The 21,503-nt window shown below is 35.5% G+C and overlaps 1 protein-coding gene across 3 annotated transcripts in view; it reads right to left on the minus strand.

The window, feature by feature from the left end:
* Positions 1 to 21,503, minus strand: part of LOC144453857 (uncharacterized) — a 47,297-nt gene that overhangs the window by 23,192 nt on the left and 2,602 nt on the right. For 2 of the 3 annotated variants that reach the window (XM_078145229.1, XM_078145231.1), the window contains exons 1-5: positions 9,994 to 10,277; positions 9,267 to 9,428; positions 8,476 to 8,503; positions 6,163 to 6,282; positions 1,338 to 1,552 (exon numbers count right to left, since the gene is read on the minus strand). In XM_078145229.1, coding sequence (XP_078001355.1) covers positions 1,338 to 1,552; positions 6,163 to 6,282; positions 8,476 to 8,503; positions 9,267 to 9,323 — 420 coding nt within the window. In that variant the 5' untranslated portion in view covers positions 9,324 to 9,428; positions 9,994 to 10,277. Of the gene's footprint in view, positions 1 to 1,337; positions 1,553 to 6,162; positions 6,283 to 8,475; positions 8,504 to 9,266; positions 9,429 to 9,993; positions 10,278 to 21,503 lie in introns of those variants that run through there. The other variant, XM_078145230.1, reaches the window with a different exon arrangement.

Here is a 21,503-nt window from a genome sequence, read left to right on the forward strand (position 1 = left end):
TAAACAAAATTTAATTCACCCTTTAAAACTTACATTAATTATCTAATGAAATATAAATTTAATACTTCTAGTATCATTAGAAGGGCTTACATTTCTCTCATCATGCTATTATACAAAGGGAACTTACTTTTATGGACTAAAAGTACAGTAACCCTGCATTCCTATCAAATACAGGAATATCATTTCTTATCTCTATAAACAGGTTATTTAGGAATACTATTCTCATTTCAGGTTTATTGTTCAGAGACATAATAATACATATTTTTCATTCCATTTATGACCTTTCCTTTGTTATATTTATAGTAACAACTAATGCATGATGTCATAGATACGGTACTGTGCTATTGTAACAATTTTATTTATTATTTTCAGAATGCAAAGTAATCGTTGTGAAACCGGGTTTTATCAACATTCCTTGATATGGAAATTCTATTCAAAAATGATATGTTTTTCATCTACATTGTGTTCCCATGACAATAGATATTATGTCATCGAATAAAAAGGTCTATTCACTGTGTCAAAAATGTTTTGGGGGGAAGTGAATCCTAAAGTCTTGTTGGGATGTACTACAATGGGATAAAGCACACCCCTGATGATGCTGATGAAACATCAGCAAAAATTCTGAATTTGCTTCCAAAATTTTCCTTATCTCTGTGAACGGAAATTTCCATTTGATACAATGAACCTAAAGTTGATGACATTTGATTCTAATACATATTACGTTGTTATCACTTTTAGTTCACACCATGTGGGGTCAGTGTTTGAGTTGATGATTAAATGTTTATGATGGTTTCCTAGCAACTACACAACATCACTTTCAAAACACACATATTTTTTTTCTAGCTTTCTAGCTAATTGAATTTTCACCAGCCAGCAGAGACACTTATCAAGGTTCTCCCCAGAAACCCCACAAATCAATCATAGAGCCATGAATATTGTACAACAAATAATACAATAGTAGGTCAATTATTCATAGGATGGAACAAGGATGCTACAAAGGTTTGAAAAAAAGAATATGTTATCATGTCAATTAATTTCTACTGCATTCATGGGATGGCACCCAGTGGTTGGAGCCCACCACTCTATAAAGGCTTGGGTGAACCCTGAACTATCATTTACATAACAAGAATACACTGCCATGTAAATTAATTTCTACTGCATCCATATAGGATGGAACCTAGAGGTTGGAACCATCACTCTATAAAGGCTTGGGTGAACCCTGAACCTCAATTTACATGACAAGAATACACTGCCATGTAAATTAATTTCTACTGCATTCATAGGATGGAAGTCACTACTCTACATATAGAAAGGCTGATAGAGAACACTACACTTACCGGTTTGATATCCCTGTGTAGGAAACCCACATCATGAATGTTTTCAATACCCTTCAGAAGCTGCAGTCCAAGACGCAGTGTAGTACTAATAGTAAAAGCACCTTTTGGTTGGCTGCGTCTGAGTTCTGCAAGATTCTGGCCCTGCAGTGACATGACCACATAGTTAAACTGGTCATTCCGTCCACATCCAACAAACCGACATACATGGTCTTTTCCTGACAACAAACAAACAAACAAACATGTCATACATGTTACAATTAAATCAATTACCTTAAAATGTATCTATCTCTAAGAAAATGTAATATGTGATAGATAACAGCCATTTCATCATACAATAATAGATATTCAAAGAAGATTTATACATTAATGTACTTAAGCTCTGCATGCACAACCCTACATGAAGGAGTGAGGGGATTCTTTTTTACAGTATGGAATTTGAAAGAAGGAAAATGTGAATACACAGTCACAGACACTGGATATTTGGCAAATGGAGAAGGTTGAGGCTATAATGTATAAAAGAGATGTAAGTGTAGGTCTTGAAAGAGTGACGAAAGTATGTCTCCTCTCACTGAGTCCCAGTATCGGAGAACAAAATGTTCCACATTCTTTGGTATCGGTATAATGTATTCTATGTGGTAAACAGTAATCTCTCACTTTTTTTTAAGAATTAAATACACATTTTTACAGACTTGTCTGGGAAAAATTATTCAAATTACAATCATGCAGAGTTTCCATTGCTTGTTTTTTTATATTACTCATAATAGAAGTATATCTAAATACTATGACAAAACACAGCATGGGGTGCATTTCACCATATGTATGTAACTGTACCATTATACCAGTCAAGGTTAAGGAACACCACTGACATCAACATTATACTCATATTACAAATATTTCCCTAACCAAGACAGTGGGATGCAGATTTCTGTTTAGAAATGAATTTTTTTTTTTTTTGAATGTCAATATAAGATGTACATTTTGAAGTGGTCATTTTCTTCTGTATTAAAATGCATACATTTTCAAAATATCTGTACACAAATACACAAAGTGGTTGCATATGAGAACTGATGTCAATAACTTGTCATCTTTAATTCATGAGTATAGTTAGCTGGTACTGTCCACAATAGGTTGAAACAGTTGTATGATTGACCTTCTATTTGTTGGTATTCTTCCAAACTGAGATACCATGTATGACGGTTGTTTATTTCTTGACAAATGTTACAACACACTGGCATATTAAAACAATGCAGGCCAATAATCCTCTGTTTATGTATTGCTTAATAATTATTTTCAGTGGACAACTTTTAGGAATTTATCGCTGGCGACAACCCTGTTGCTCGTGCATCTAGACTGTCTCAGTAGCAGTAATGGTTTTGTTTTGAAACCTGATCCGTCAGAAATGACATCTGACATTTCATATCACCGTATGAGCACTGCTATGGCAAGGTTAGTTTTGTGAGAGGCAAACAGTCAGTGTGTATACTCAAGTAAAGACAGCATGTGATGTCCATGTCTGTCTCATGTGATCTTGCATCATTTCATGTTGCATTTCACATGAATGGGACACTGATTCAGAATTACTTGAATCTAATTAACACTGTCGGATACACACAAAAATCTTGTAAAAACTGTTCCATGGTTATTTACTCTCATAGATGACAACTTTTAATTTCCCTATTGTAGATCGCACCCTTTCAGCAATAATCCATAGTGATGGCAGCTGTCATCCAATAAATTTTACTGGATATGTTCAGGAACAGCTGTAGAAAATACACTTAAATTGAGTACACAGTGGCCTTGTTAATAATGGTATCATACATGACATATTTTTTCTAGAAATTCTAATTTTTCATACACACTCCTTTTTTTTTTTCAATACAGCATTTTACTCTATGTTATACACATGTTGCTTGCACACCTACTCTTGATGTGAGGATTGAAATTGAACACCTTTGCCATTAGAGATCAAATGAAAGGCAAACAGAATGATATGTCATAGGTTATAAAATGTCGTGACATCCTTGGAAACTACTGTGCAAGAGGTTGACTCTGAGCAATATGCCCTGGTCATAAACAACAACATGATACCACAAAACACCCGATTAAAATGAAACTCATATGCTGGTTCCCTGTAATCAAAAATAAGAAGGATAGAAGTGAGAGGAAGTAATGACATGAGATCAACCAGACAAGTTAACTACAAAACCATACAACCGGAAGACATCCATGTAGAGTTTCTTCATCCTTCTATATATACAGTGTCAAATCAACATCATAATTATCCTATCCCACTGCTTGTCTCCATGGCTACACTGCCTTTAAATCAAAACATTTCTCTGAGCCACACACATGCAATACAATCAGTGTAACATTAGTCTTAGAGTGGTTGGGGCTGGTGGGTTGTTCTGGGAATTCCTTTCATTTTTACAACATCAATTTACACATGGTTTTAATCCTGTTTTTTTTTTCCCAACTTGTAGATTTTTGTGTACAAACAAATGCTCCCACCCAACCCTCCCCATAGAAAGAGATTTAAACTCTCAATAGACCTGTGTCACAGTAACCATACATTTTACAACATAATACAATAGTAATTACAATATACGAGAAACTACACCAGTTTATCTGATCATTTGCCCATTTATGTAGTGTTTACCTGAAGGTTCCCCAACAACATGCCTTCACTGCCAATATGACATGACGCTGACGTTAGTGACAAACAGCAATGTCTAGTGACACACAAACACCTAGTGATCACTATTTATGTGGTGACGCATTTTTAAAACAATATATATAAATTTTGTCATTTTATAGAGGGGCATGCTGTTCCCCAAACTTAGCATAAAGACCAACATGTGTAACTTTTTAAACTAAAATGGTCTATCAAGGCAGCTGTAATTAAATCTTTGAAATGATAAAGGACTACTTTGTTCATAATATGCCATGTATGTTACAGATTACAGTCACTTCTATGTTGATGCACCTTTGAACTAGTCTACCCAAAGGTCTATCATATCAAGTTATCCATGTAATAGTTATGGGTATATCTTTGAAATGAGAGAAAATCAAGGACTACATCATGTCATTCAGCCCTAATCAGGTTTCTCTTGACAGGGACTGAGGGTGGTACGACACATTGTATCTTACAGACTACAGTCACTTCGGTGTTGATGCACCTTTGAACTAGTCTACCCAAAGGTCTATCATATCAAGTCATCCATGTAATAGTTACGGGTATATCTTTGAAATGAGCGAAAATCAAGGACTACATCATGTCGTTCAGCCCTAATCAGGTTTCTCTTGACAGGGACTGAGGGTGGTACCACACGTTGTATCTTACAGACTATAGTCAAGTCACTTTGGTGTTGATGCACCTTTGAATGAGTCTACCCAAAAGGTCTATCATATCAAGTCATCCTTGTAGCTATATCTTTGAAATGAGCACAGATAAAGGACTACATCATGTCATTCAGCCCTAATCAGGTTTCCCTTGACAGGGACTGAGAATGATATGACACATTGTATCTTACAGACTGTATACACTACTTCTATATTCATACACCTTTGAACTAGTGTATCCAAACGTCTACGTGACTTCAGCGACATGAACTCCCAGCAAGGCACCACTGCCAGCCAATGATATCCTTATCACTGACAGACATCCAGAACAGACTTCCTTCTCCAATCTACCCATGCCCAATCCCCTGTGGTCATGTTACTCATTCATTATTACAAACAAAGTTAAAACACATAAACAAATATTGGAGTTCAAGGAAGTACAGCTACATTGTATGCCACGCCATACAAATAATGCACAAAGAATATATCTTGCAAAATAAAATTCTTGCTGTGGGCTAGTCATGTTTGGTGTTGAAAACAGAGGCCAAAATGAGATGCAGTTGAGTGATATTTGAAAAGATATATTAGTTACAGATCATTATCATCAATGGTACAACAATCAAAAGAGGACACCAACAAGTCTTTTCGTTGTATCGGTAAATTTTCAACAACAAAAATACAGAAGACATTTTCACACTGAAATTGTAATCTTTCATGTTTCCTAAGTTATTTAAAACTGAGCTCTTTCTTTTGAAGGAAAACCAGGGATTTAAAATCAAACGTTTTATGATACAAAAAAGATCAAGGGGTACAAATATGTATCTCACTTTTGGCAGAAAAAGATGTGAAATACACTTGGACATGTTCCTTTTCCTGTCAAAATGTTTGGTCTTGTGAGTGAAGAGTTTTGAGTGGTTCTCAGCCCCATTAGTATTATAGCAGTGTACAAGCTACATACAGACAAGACATTCTAAGGGTTGAGTAGCCCCAGCACCCTTAGTATTATGGTAATGTATAAACTACATACAGGCAAGTCATTCTACGGTTAAGCAGTTCATACAAAATCCTTAACCTCTTGCATGTCGAGGTATATACATATTGAGTATTTACGCCATGTGCCAGCCAATCTCCACCCTGGTCATTCTATTGTTTATGACAGTATGTATCTACGTAAAATCTGTCAAAACATTCAGCATTGTTATTATTTCCCCATTTTCTTTCTTAGATTATGTTTATACTTGTATAGATATATTATTCTCCAATACTTTTCTTCATTCAGGTGGAAAATATTTGTTCATACAGGTTTTGTAAATACTCATCTTTGACTAAAATCCATTGTTGTAATCAGTTGCAATGTGATTCACTCATATTTTCCTCGGCTGAATGCAGAAAAATATATGGGGAATAATATCAAACTGTCATATATACATATAGACATGAGAACTAACAAATTCCATAAGAATTACATCTCTACGCTGACTTTTACCTTGCAATTTCTTGAGGACAGCCACCTCCATTTTAAGCACCTGTTTGGGTTGTACGGCTGATTCACATTTAACAGCCACATGTTCTCCAGTTAGTAAATCCAGAGTTTCATAGATTTCACCTGAAATAGGGATAACAAAACAGGTCAGACAGAAAACAGTAGTAGTAGTAGTAGTAGTAGTAGTAGTAGTAATAGTAGTAGTAGTAGTAGTAGTAGTAGTAGTAGTAGTAGTGGTAGTAGTAGTAGTAGTAGTAGTAGTAGTAGTAGTAGTAGTAGTAGTAGTAGTAGTAGTAGTAGTAGTGGTGGTGGTAGTGGTGGTGGTGGTGGTGGTGGTGGTAGTAGTAGTAGTAGTGGTGGTGGTAGTAGTGGTAGTAGTAGTAGTAGTGGTGGTGGTGGTGGTAGTGGTGGTAGTAGTAGTAGTAGTGGTGGTAGTAGTGGTAGTAGTAGTGGTGGTAGTAGTGGTAGTAGTAGTAGTAGTAGTAGTAGTAGTAGTAGTAGTAGTAGTAGAGTAGTAGTGGTGTTGGTAGTAGTGGTAGTAGTGGTGGTGGTGGTGGTGGTGGTGGTGGTGGTGGTGGTGGTAGTAGTAGTAGTAGTAGTAGTAGTAGTAGTACAGGAATCCATAAATGACATTCTGAACACAGATGATGAAATATGTCAGAGATAAAAACAATAGACTAAGAATACACAACATACTCTCGTTCCACTAGGGTTGCACATACATAGACACACCTACACACAAATAACACCCAACAAATTGAAGTTAATACAGGTATAAAACATGTATGCTCTATTTTATGGCATCAAAAAATTGTCCAATAATTGGCATCACAAGTTACTGTTCAGAAATGAGATAAACATAACATCATGACATAAACTCACTTCTTTGACAAAGTACAGTGTGGATATTAATAGGCAATGTCAGACGTAAAACTACATGCACATGGTATGTAACCAGAAGCAAAACAGAAAGTGTACGACACATGATACCATCAAATGACATCAGATGAGTGAACATCATCAACAGTTTATATCCAGCAAACAAAACAGGATTTATTATATACAGCCATGTACAACTACTGACACTGAGGCATTGACAAACAGAATCTGTACTGTAGAAACAGGGAAAGTAAACCACTGAATTCGATTAATAACACTTGGCACAGCAGGTTGGAACAGCAGAGACTTGTATTATATACCATGGTTTACTAAGAACAGTTTTGTGGCCTCTTTATGTGTACATAAAATGTTAGGATTTCAAATTTGTTTGTGAATGTGAACTACATTGTATTATGTAAAGAGGCCATACAGCTGTTCTTATCAAATGATGGAATGTAATATAAGTCACTGTACTTCCAACATGCTGTGGCAAGTGTTATTAATCCAATTCAGTTGTTTACTTCCCTGCTTGTAACAGGTTCCATTCATCAGTGCTTCAGTGTCGGCAGTTGTACTACCCATAAAGCCTACCACCAAACAAGCAACACAATAGTGTAGTAGTACACCATCATTATATAACAGTATAACACTGAACCAATAACCTGGTGCATATGGTATACCACCAGACAAACAGCAGAGTGTATGCATAGTATATCACCTGTGGCACTAGTATACCACCTTTAGTACCAGCAGATGTATGGTGTACCACCAGACAAACAGCAGTGTATGCATAGTATACCACCTGTGGTACCAGCAGATGTATGGTGTACCACAAGACAAACAACACAGTGTATGCATAGTATACCATCAGCAGATATATGGTGTACCACCAGACAAACAGCAGTGTATGCATAGTATACCACCTGTGGTACCAGCAGATGTATGGTGTACCACCAGACAAACGGTACAGTGTATGCATAGTATACCACCAGCAGGTATATGGTGTACCACCAGACAAAAGGCACGGTGTATGCACAGTATACCACCAGTAATGAGTATACCGTGTATGGTGTACCACCAGACACACAGTGTATGCATCGATGATAGTATACATGTACCAGCAGGGTATTGTGTACTACCAGACAAACAGCACAATCTATGCACAGTTATACCAGCAAGTGTATGGCATACCATACCAAAATGTCCCTACTGTAATAATGTGGTAATATGCTACATTTAAATCATCATCTCTTGCAACAAACATGTATGGGTTCCACTTCTAACTCAGTGGCATTTAAAAATTTGTAATTTTTGAATTTCTGGTTTGTCAGTACCTACGGTAACACTATTTTAGGGATAAATAAAGATATTGTTAACAAATGACAACAAAAAGTTTTGAATCATACATAAACAACAAAGAATCAAATAAATACTTACCAAAGCCTCCACCACCTATCTTGCCCACCTGTGTATTAATAACAGTTACATCTCATTAGTCAAGCAACTAACAGTTGAAGGACAGTGTATAGTTATTGTTTACAGACTTTAGTATTCCTTGGATAAGTAGTTGAAAATTACACTCATTTTGGGACTCATTTACTACAATCCGGGTTGTTTAGATATGACCATGTTTTGAATTGATTTGCTGTCTGACACCTATTTATTGCCTTGAAAAAAAAAATTGCACTAATTTCAAAATTTGTTGTGTTTTAATGAACAATGGAGAATTTGTCAGACCACAAATCCATGTGACTTCTTTTTCCTACTTTTTGTTGATATGTCTAGGAAAGTGTTATTGTCTCTGATAGTATTCAAGAAACAGAAGGTTGGTTTTTTATCTTATATATAATATATGGTCCATATATATATCTATCGTACATGTGGCTCCTATTACATTTATCGTACATACTACATGTAGCTCCTACTACTTCAATTTTGGCTCGGTGTCAACTTGGTTGTTGACAAATCATATACAAAATGTAGATGCAACAATCAGAACTAACAGGTTTGAAATAAAATTTAGAAAATCATCAGGAATTTAGGTTAACTGATACAGGCTGACTTACATGTATATCAAGCATAACTAAACTTTGAAATATCAATGATGGTTGACTTACATTATAGCTAGACTTTGACAAACAGAGTACTCTCAAGGGCAGACAGCATCTGTTTATCTACTAGAACGATGAAACCTTATCAGGCATGAAACTACTTGGCTGTATACTCACAACTTTCCATCTGTCTTTGACCAATGCACCAGCTTGCAAGAGATCTCCTTCAGACATGTCTACTACCTACTAGTCAGGCCTACTCTATCCAGCACAATTACGTCTTCTTGTTGCGTCTTCTGCTGCCGCTGTTGTTGCAACCATGGAGAGCTCATGCTCATCCTATAAGCAGCAAATAGAGATAAATACCTCATTATTGTACATTAACATTTATAGCGCCTGTCAAACATACTTTTTTACACTTGTAGCTATTGAACTTTAATGACGTATATCTTTTATAGCAAATATAAACAGCTGTCCATCATTTGTGACAATACTGCGTCAACATACAGAAAACAAGAGGAGTTTGGACATGATGACAACTATGATGCAGTGCGCCTCGGAATCAGTATGGCGCATTGTTTCTATAATAGTGTAATGATACCCATCATGCCATTGAGATGACTGACTGAGAAGGTTCAAATATTCTGCAGATACCGGCTGACTCTTTTCATCTTTCGTCATTGGTAAAATTACAGCAGCTAGCCAACACAAGACAGCAGCTCAGAACAACAAATCCCAGTTGTGTCCTATGTTACATTACCAGCTCCAGTATTACATATTACTAGCGATACTCTTACTCACAAAGAACTGTGTATCCAACCAGCTGGTATCCCTAGAAAGCCATGGCTCTATCTATCTATCCCCCTGGAAGCTAAGTCATGCATGCATTTACACAAATACTCACATCAGAGTTGTTATAATTGGAAATCTTCTACTGTTACATACTGCCTGTAACAATAGTATGTATTAGGTGAAACCTTTCAACTGTAGTCCTGGTCAATATTAATATACACACACGAAGAGTCACAAGGTTTTCTTTAAAATGTCACAGGATTTGCAGCATCACTTCAAATAATTTACCATGGAAACCACAATGTGTTTAGACAGTCTTAATGACTTATAAAATGCAGTTGGAACTCAGCAAGAAGTCCTGATGAAATGTAAAGTGAAATGACTGAATGTTGTCAGACACCAAAACACATTCTGGTCTTCGCTATCGCATCTGCTCTGTTATATTCCTTTCCAAGCTGACTCACTTCCGCCAACAATCAGCTGGGATATGACCTTTTCCGTAATTACTCACGAGATGCCACCTCTGATTTGACAGTTTCAGTTCCAACGTCATTGAAATGAGTGGCAATGAAGGATACTCATAATGAGTGTCTCACATACCATCAACAAACCAAGACAAGTTTTTAGAGATATGACGTAACCTATACTACGTCCTTGTTTACAAAGACAACAGCTGACTAGTATTGTCATATATCCATGAAATGTATCAACTGGTGGTACGTGACGGACACAGCTATCATGCAAGCACGATTACAACTCCCTAAATCAGATGAGGATTGTTCATTTTGGGGATGGAACTAACGTAACCTAAGTGTTCACTTTCAAAGTAACGACATGACCGCATGACGGATATTTACAGCTGACCACTTACATGTCATGAAGGTCTGATATTTTATAAGCTGGATTAACTTTGGAGACTGGCGGATAGATAAAACTCAACTTTGCGTTCTCCGCTATCACTTTTCATTTAATGCACAAGATTTGTGCAAGTTCTTTGACCAGCTATTTTTTTTTCTTGATATCTTTTGTACATTTATATCTCACATGATTACCTAATTTTTATTTTGATATCGAAAAGAGGCACTAGATTGCTGTTATGGGTGTTTCAGGCTCATATATAACAGGAGTGAAGTACAAATGTATCTATTCTACCACACAACCAAACCTATAGTGCCAGACAATGATCTGCACAGATGTCACTTGGTTTGAGTTTCCATAGCCATATTTGAAATACAACCAGACCCTGTCCAGTGTGGTAATAATAGCCCATTTCTGTACAAGTATTACTTCCATCATAAAATTATGACAAATTGACACAACTTATAAATAACTTTTCTGAAATATAATCCCTGCAGTATACATCAATTGTTTTCACACGCACAGATACATTATATATACATGTACACGTACGTATACTGACTGCAGAGTGGGTGTTTTTGCAGCTACATAAGATGCAGTCAGCAAGCAATTCAAATTGTTTCACAGCTATGTAGTCAGCCAGCAGGTCAACATTATTTCCACAGTCTGAAACTGAAATGCAGTGGACAACTCAACATTGCATACCTTTATACATAAACATTGACTAATAAAAACTGTAGCTACCATCTCTATAGCGTACAGGACATTCTACATTTAGAAAGACAGCAATAACAAAACAGAGAACAACCTAGAACAATTTGTGAATTTGCAAAATGTCAAAAAATGCAGAGTTCTGTTTATAACCAATGTTGTTGTACGGCACAAGTGCCATAATAAAAAGAAAACATGTTTATGTTTTCTTATGCCATTAATTTTTCTTGACATTGCATTTCTTACCACAGCTAATGACGGGTGGATTAAGAAACACTTATGCAATAATTTTTTGTAAGCTTGCAATCATTTCAAATATTCATAAGCATCATACATGTACGTATATATGATAAATCAAGGACAAATATTAGAATATGGATGTAGAATATAATTTTACAGACAGGCCTCCTTGTAGTACACGTTTTAAGTGTATCAAATATCAGTAAATTAAATTCGAAAGTACAGCTGAAAGTTCAAAAGGCAAAGAAAGTGCAACAAACATACCATGAAGTTTGTGATCCATCTCCTTGCCTCCATCACAACCTACACTAGCACACACCAGTACTTGTACCCTCAATTCCTGTTTTATGACTGACATTGAGAACAGCTTAAGTCTCTTTTATGGCTGACATTGAGCAAAGTGTGATGGGAGCTTGTCTACAACATCAGCTATGATCAATAACCCCATATGATTACACATTAGTAACATTTGTCAAGGCTGGAGAAAACTTCAAAGGAAAGAAGTGCATATTTGTTGTCAGAGTTTCTATGCCCTAGAATGTCACACAAGATATATGATATAGCTGCTACGTCCATTATTATTGAATACACAGTGAAGGTGAACCTTGCATGTCACGTTTTATCGATTAAAGTACAGCAGAACATTATCTCTTTCACCTAGTGGTATGTCAACACTAATCAAACGCAGACCTTTTTTTTTTTCAATCCATCCATTACCTCTACTAGTACTCATCTCATAGTCTTCATGGAATCCAATGACTACATAGTACCTTTTACAGACTACAGACCAGGCTGAATGAAGGTAATGACCTCGGGTAATGACCACACCACTATTGTATGACTACATACATTTGTATATATCTTTTTATTACATTGTAAACCTGTTGAACATCAGAAACAAACTCTCGCTAATTTACTGAAAGTGATACAAACCGAACAGCTACCAAAAAGTGATAGAAACCAAACAGCTACCAAAAAGTGATAGAAACTAAACAGATATCAACAGTGATAGAAACCTAACAGCTACCAAAAGTGATGGGAAGCAAATAGATAATATACACAGTATCACAAAACCAAATGACCAGTGTCTGATTGTACAAAGTATTAACACACAGTTCATGTCCTGGGGGTTCATGTACCCAGACAGTAATACAATATATATGCTATGCAGGTTAAACTGTTGAGTCAAACTGAAAACATTAGACTTACACCAATGACTATATATTCTAACAGTAACCAACTTCCTTATGTAACTCAGACCACTATATATATAGTGGTCTGAGTATGTACGTAGATTTGTTCTTCAGCATTCTAATTAACAGTTCAATATGTATGTTTTGTCAAATTTAGTCATTTGTCATAGACTTAAAATGAATGTACTACTAATACATGAGTAGAAATGGAAATGCATAGCATTCGTCAAATTTGATCACAATAAATTGTTTTATATAATAACTGCAAGCAGCAATAAATATCATTCATATATCAAACACGAATGTAAAATAACCTTTTTTTTGGCATTACATTCTCTCAATTGCAGTTTGATCACCTTTCTAAAATTTCATTCTGACAATACACAAAAAACCTAAATCTGTCATTGTATATTTATTTACAAGTAATGGTCACTCAAGTTCATTACTTTACATATATGTCTTCTGCAAACAATAGTAAAATCATAGGTTAGTTTTTTGGGGTTTTTTTTTATAGAAATATTTCAGACAAGATTGACTGTCAAATTGATAGTCTTCACGCCAAGTCTTTCATTATCAGTCTATTTTGGTTCACTTCATGTGTTTGCATGACTGTGATGTGTGGGGCGTTTCAAGTCTGTACACCATTTCCTATCAATTTTATCTTGTTTTCAAACCTGCAAATTGCATCCCCAGACAGAAAGACCTTGGAGTGCATTGTGGATGATTATAGTAGTGATTCGATCTACCAAATCACTACTACTAAATAAATCCTATGGGACAAGAAAGACATATAGGAATAATTGTAATTATGTGTCTAAATATTCACTGGGTACAATGTACAACTAACAGCTGTATTTGGTCATGTGATACTTTCATATCAGAAAACCATTTAGGGTATCAAACATTGTTGGCTATATCAATGTACTGTCTACGTCAGCTGGTGGGGGTCAAAGTTCAAATCCTCATGTTTTAGTTTGCCTTTTGGTATGTCTGTTAGTTTCACACATGAAGTTGATACTCTTTATTTATAAGAATCTGAAATCAATACACTATACATAGCATTGTATTTTTAATCATATGTATAATCATTATTAATGTGTTCAAGAAAACCTGAATATAATAGTGAGAAATGACTTCATAGTATGTTACACAACCACACATATGTATTAGTTTTCCCCTAATACATATATGGTAATACAAGTGTAGCAATGTAAACCTAGATTTTTTTGGTATATACCACCAAATTTTGTGATTTGACAGTCTTCAGCTTGTTCTCGAAGACAAAGTCTGTGATATAGTGGCCATAACAAGTCTATCACAGGCAATGTACGGTAGTCTGTGATATAGTGACCATAACAAGTATCGAGGCTAGCCTGAACAATGCCATACTAAACACATTAATGCAAGTGAAACATTCCACATGCATTCTGTAATTAAATATCACTTATTACTAAATCGCACCAGTTCAATTTATTATAGAAGGAATTCCAATAGGTATCATCATGGAATGAGAATACAGTATTACCAACTGCATGGCACTCTGTTCTATTCAAATCTGTTATTTGAAATCCTACCACAGCCATTATCATTTACATGGACAGTACTTGACCTGAAGAGGGATAAAAAATACAGCTTCTCCACCAGTATCTACATGTACCACACTACATTACATAGCACTCAAATCTGTCATGATAAAAATACAGCTTTTTCACCAGTCCCTACTAATTGTAGTAATACATAGTACTCTGTCTATAATTTCTATGCTATACGGTGTCAATGAAAATACAGCTTTCCAACCAGGTCAAGAACTCATAATTTTTGAGAAAATATATCATATTTGTGTGTCATGTATTAAATAGATATCAACATAAATAATACATAGATATTTACTGCACATCATGTTTGTATATATCTAGGTGATAAAATATAAAATATTACATGATATTTCATTAGGTCACTTCATGCAGTCTGGAAACCACCACAATAAATATGAGCTCAATGAATTAAAACATGCAAAGGATGTCATATCACTCATGTTATACAAGCCAGGGTTTGATTAGTGACTAATATTCATAGAAGGTAACAATTCAACTAATCTTGCATATAAATACGTTCGTTTGCATACAATAAAACTCTGAAGTACAATTCTGGGAAATAACAAGTCTCATTTGCATACAGCAATGAAGTGCTATGTTGTAAATGAATTGTTTCATTTGAACATGTCTGCTAAATTGATTCAGGACCAGTTAAACTGCATGAGGGAACAAGAGAATTGACTTTGGTCTGATTTTTGTAGTCAACACAAGGCTTACATTAAAGCAGTTTACTGCATAAATACAAGTAATTACTATATCGTGTCCAGTCTGCACATGTATCTCTGCTTTGGTCCCCATATACACATATTCCCTGTGTTTACATCTGATTAATGTGTTTTCCCAAATTTGCTTAAAAATCAATTTCTGGATGTATACAATCCTAAACTTTTCATACATTTGTTTACTTTTAAAAAGTTATGCAATTTTATTGTGTTATAAAGACAAACGTGGACTGTGTTGTTTCCACATTATTTTATATGAAAAAACACATAGTAGTAGTGACTAGTACTATTGTTTTATCGATTGGAAATTCTAAATACCAATTTCTCATCAATATGGCTTCTTTATTTTAAGACTTTTTCAAAACATATTAATATGACAATTATTAAAAGAAAGGAATAAATGTGACAAATCTACTAACTATTATGAAGTAAAGCAACATGACAATGCTTGATCATTGAAATTGGTGAAATTTTAGTTGATGGTAATTACTAAATCAGATGACTATTTGAAAGGGTTATAAAAATATTGAATTATCAAGGGATTTCAATTATGCTTTCTTCAGTTTTTCAGAGACACTAGGGGAGTTTGTTATTGTGGAAGTAGCAATCCTCCCACCCCCACGTTGGCTTATTTATTTGATGACAACCAACAACGCATTGGTCAATGCTGTGAGTCTTTACATGAGCCTAAACTCAAGATCCCAGGGTCCATAATTTTGTTGTACTGTATATAACTACAACTTCTCAAAAGTGGCTGCAATAAAAGAGGACCTTTATGATGGATCAGTAAGTAGGGTATGCTGCATACACAACATCTAACTCATGGATTTTTCATGAAGGAAAACAGACTTAATATCACTGTTCAATATATAATTTAAGATGAGGTTATAAGGACAAGAATTTATCATCAAAATGAAAAGGGCTGTCACATGTAAAACGCTGGCACAAGTGAAATGAGTCTTTACAGAACAGTAGACAGCAGGTACCTACATGTAGCCTGTCTACTCAGTGGATCTGTGACTACACTATACTCTGTCATTCACTATCCACAATGAACACACATAGCAGAGTCACGGATCAAGCAAGTATACATAACAGGCTAGCACATACATATATATGCACCAAGTTCAAACTGCACATTTCTCCTCTCTATATCAAACCAGATGGATAAATGTAGAAACACAGTGTACAATTAGATACAATTAGATATATTTCCAAAACTGTGAAACTGACACTCAGGGGCAATCTGTTAGTGCTCTCATGAAATCAGTTTTATGGCTTGCAAAGTAATGGCTTGTTTATAAACTTGATGTAACATAAGTAATTCTAGAGACATTATTAACAACATTATAGGACATACAAGTAATGGGTCAGGCACTGTACAAAATCATTGCCATGTCAATATCTATTGTAGATTTTCCAGATGCTTCTAACCATTTTTGCATTGCAATTAGGTTTTGCATGCAGATGCAGTATTACAGGACTTTGTTCTGATTCAACTGATGCATGATGTCAAGCAAGTGAAAACAGTACATCTCACACAAGTAACAACTTCTAGATACAGACAAGAACAAGTGATAAGCATAACAGTCAAATAGTGGTGACGTTCTCTAGCACATTAATATTACCGGAGTACAAATCTGACCATACATGTATTTTCTGACTCAATTGTGATGCCATCCTGTCAGGTACCATGGAGAAAACAATTGGATGTTATACCCTGATATTTTTCTTCGTTCGGCCATCAAGGGAAATACCAGAGACCTAAGGGGCCCTTGTCACTACGACTCGCTAGACTCATAATGACAACCCGTAGGTCACGAGTATTTTCCGGCTGTATGACGAAAAATATTGGGGAATAATATAATTTCCCCATTGCCAGTAATGTACAAAAAAATTGTGGAATGTAATGGCAATTTTAAGCCTTTTGACTCATATTCGAACACAGCAGAACCAGTAACGTAGACAATCGTTGTGACATAGACACATGTTGTTGTAATGTAAAACGATCAGAGTATATATTCCTTTTTTTTTGAACCTGGCTCGTTCATAGTATAAATATCTCTCATCTACAAATTGTAGGCAAAAATTACCATGGTACCTACATTGCAGCCTTGATCTTTCAGACTGGTGGATGTCATCTAATGTCTCTTCCACAGATGCTTTGATTTACAACTGTATGCTTTCAATATTTTACATTAATAGTCATAAAGTTTTAGCCAGACAACTGGCACCATTGCATACTGGGTTATCTACCTGCTGTGTCAGATGATGTCAGTGCAGTATGCCCTCTTAGCCAATTTGATGCACCACTGACGTACACAATTACCCGTGACGCACTAAAAATATGGTGTTCCCCTATCTCTTACTATGTGGCAGAGTCACAAGAAATCCAAGTTTTTATAACACTGACCCACAACAACAAAATTTGGCTATCATTAGAGGGCACACTGTGTCAGTGACATACATGTAATCACATGATCTGAATATTAATGAAGCGGCATCAGTAGACAGGATGAGCCAATCACAAAAGGGATAAATTTTATGGTGGGTTGAAAGTTGATTTTAGGTTTGAATAACAAACCGTTAGCAAAAGTCTAAGCACCTGAGGAGGAGGGTGTTAGTCAAAATCTGCCAATGCAATGGATCTAGGCTACCAAGTATACATCTGAATATGAAAAGACTACATTGAATCATTGTCCCAGCATTGCTTTTTTAAAGACGTTTCCCAATATTCTAAAAAAGCATATTGTTAGACGACATGTATCTGTACTTTTGACACAAGGGACAGGTAGCTACCACATTTGTAAAAAAAAAAACTGGGGCAAGATTCAATATGCAAATGCACATATAAAAGAAATCAACATCTGGTGAAACTGACTGTGATCAGATTTTCATAGTACACCAGATGTGTTAGTAGCTGATATAGTACATAACTGTCATGAGAATCATCAATATTATCACTCCTCTGACAACATTCTTTCTAAACTTTTCCTGTCATAAACACTTTATGTCAAGTCTGCCTATATTATTATAATCCTGGACAAATAAATAACGCATATGGAGGAGTCATAACATGATGACTACATGGTGAACTGACTTGGACTTTTGAGCTGAGCTAGAAATATGACAAGAGACAAACAAGAACAAATTGTTGTTATTTCTAAAGATAAACTGAATTCAAATGAACTACATGAACTAAATGTAAAATGCATTTCTTCCTAGGATGACATATTCTATCCCATCATATATATTTGTTTACCCCGAAATAGTTTGGAAATGACAGAAGTACAGTGACCTATCTTTGGAAGTGGTATGTACACACACACACACACACACACACATGAAGAGGGATACATATAAACGATGCCGTTCTGGTCTAAAGCATCTTACCTAAACAAAGTTTAAGACGTTAATGGTGTGTAACAGCTGATAAAGCAGGTCGAATGTACCCTGGTCGATTCCTAGCTAACTTCCATCATAGTATGTCAAGATAGACTTGTCAACAACCTTGCCTGCTTGCCCTCATCAATTTGGAGTGTACTGTAAAGCTTGACGTTCTCCTCCCCGTCTTACCACACACAAGTTATCTAGGACAAAAGTCATTACCACTCTTCCATAATCAAAGTGACATAAATACATTCAAAAAACTATCAAGGGTATCAGTGCTGCAACGATTTGTTGAGTGACTTACATTGTAATTTATGAAGACTTCCCACAGTTTACTTATAGAATCAGTGCCAGAGGAGTCAGAGTTCATATCCCTTGGCGGTTTGCTTTTTTACATGGTCTTCAGTTGAAATATTTGACTTGCAACTGTAGGAGGGCCGACATAAACTGAACATTTGAAATGCAAAATATGCCGACTTTGTCTAATTCCGAATTGGACTATCCTGGATTGTGGTCTGGAATGGAGACGGTTTCTTCTTTGATTTCTGGTCGGCGTTGGCATCACATAGTTGATTCTATAAACGGTGACGAATCACATCTGCACTCAGGCAGTTTCAGATGTATATGATAAACTGCCTTGATGCCAAAAGTAAACGAATACTCTATACAAATCCATAAACTTCCAAATCTGTGTTATTCATGGAGTTGAACACGATCCCACAACATGATTAATTACGCTCAATATGGAATCCATATATCATTGGAAAATATTCCCTATTTTCATCACCACAATGCACATTAATGATTTATTTGCATTTCTCAGCCTCATTTTATATATCTATTCTGAACCTCTTGACCTTTAAAGAGCGCATCCAAAAATATACCTTTTTTAAAATAGACATAGTTGAAATGAAATATATGCCCGACTCTTGAAGATTTTACGTCTTGGTTGACTAGTCACTCAATCTTGCCTGTATGAGATTGGAATGAAAGCTGAGCTGTGTCACTACACAGTGTACATCTATACACTTCAATACTCTGATCTGCCACTACTAATTAGTGTCACATGAATGCGCACAACAGAATGTATCATACAAATTATTGGACTTGGATCAAAACATTTGTTTTGTGGACACTGACCCCTTAAATAAATCAAGTTTTGATGCGTTAGTAACTGCCTTGAACTTTCCAAGTACAGAATTGAAGTTGAGGGTCATCTCTTACGTACATATGTTCGTTACTGCTCATAATAGTGTTTAACACTCAGGCCATAAGCAGTACATTGTATGTATGGTAGAGTGTGAAATGTCACAGCAACAGTCAGATACTGCGACAAGACATCTACGTTCATTTATGTCAAGATAGCTGGAGTATTCTGAATACTTAGGATCACTTCAGGATGCTTGTTTTGTTCGTAAGTGTTTACAGACGTTTTCTCTCTTAAGTATACTAAATCGATAAATTACAATCTACGTGATGTATGCAGTGTGTGAAATTACAGAAAAATTAGAGTTGGTCATAAAGAACTTACAGGTAGCAAAGTCCGTCTGTCCTTATGGGAAATTGTTGGTCTTTACTGATGGAGTTTATGACCTGATCCGAGAGCTAACCCCCCCCCCCCCCTCCCCCGATCAAATGATTTTGAACATTAACATCATTTAACATAATAAAATAAAATAAGATAGTACAATGAATTGTTAAAAATCCACAAATAATTGATTCCATCTAATATAGTTTCACCATAAACCTTATTTTTTAATTTGTTCCTGTAACTATTATTACTCTAGTTTCTATACTTACAGTGGCTTGTTTGAGCTTCAAATGTTTATGACAGAAAACCCAATGAAACAATTTATTTTTGTTAGCGAATGCAGTAATGATTCTATTCTATTCTATAATTATAATCTCTTGTTACTCATTATGTATTATATATTTAAATACAAATACAAAGATTAAGCAATTCAACCAACCAACCACATGTCCTGACATACAATGATACAAACACTGCTGTATGCTATGTTACTGCTAATTTGATATCAACAATGATCTCACTTGCGATTGGTTAGTTTGACTAACTAACAAGTGAGTAAGCTACCACAAGGTCAAATTTGCGTTGGTAAAATTTGGGTATATGGTATCACTGAATAAATGACGTTATTAATTTCAATCAGTCATAAGGGCCAACAAGTTGCTGTACACTGCACACTTGATTACTCAGTATTCTGGAAATGAAATAGAGAGGATTTTGATATACATTTTCATCAACAAAGAAAAGACTATATGATATTACATACAAGTCATGTACAGTACATGTATGTTCCACTACTTGCATCAGTGTTCATAATGTAGTATGGTGGTACCTGTATTTTCACTGCAGTGCAATTTGCATACCTCTATTTAATGAGCACATGATCGTTACATGTACATGAAATAATGTAAACATTTGGTAGTAATTTTAACAAACATTTGTAGCAGTAGCATAAACATAATTATGTAATAATAGAAGAACTCCATGATGCATGACAGCCAATGTTGGTACATTGTAGTTGGTGGTATTTGTATGAGTGCTTGTTTGTGGTGTTTTCTACTGTACTATAACGCACTCGTGAAAGTACGACTGTAGATAACACCACAATGACACCTGCGCTTAGGTTTAACTGGGTACTGTCATATCATATCATCATTATCACCATTAATTTGTGCTCTGTTATGATAAGGAAAATTCTTGGTGATACTTTATAAGTTGACCTTTGTAAAGGAAAACATCTGATCATACTCCATACAGGATCTCAAAAAAAAAAAAAAAAATATAGCGAGACAACATTATCACAAATAGCTTTATAACTTTATAGCTTTTCATTGAGAATTGTGATAAGTTTACAATCCACGTTGCCCACATTTCAACACACAGAA

The sequence above is a fragment of the Glandiceps talaboti genome, chromosome 2, assembly GCF_964340395.1.
Source record: "Glandiceps talaboti chromosome 2, keGlaTala1.1, whole genome shotgun sequence".
NCBI classification, from domain to species: Eukaryota; Metazoa; Hemichordata; class Enteropneusta; family Spengelidae; genus Glandiceps; species Glandiceps talaboti.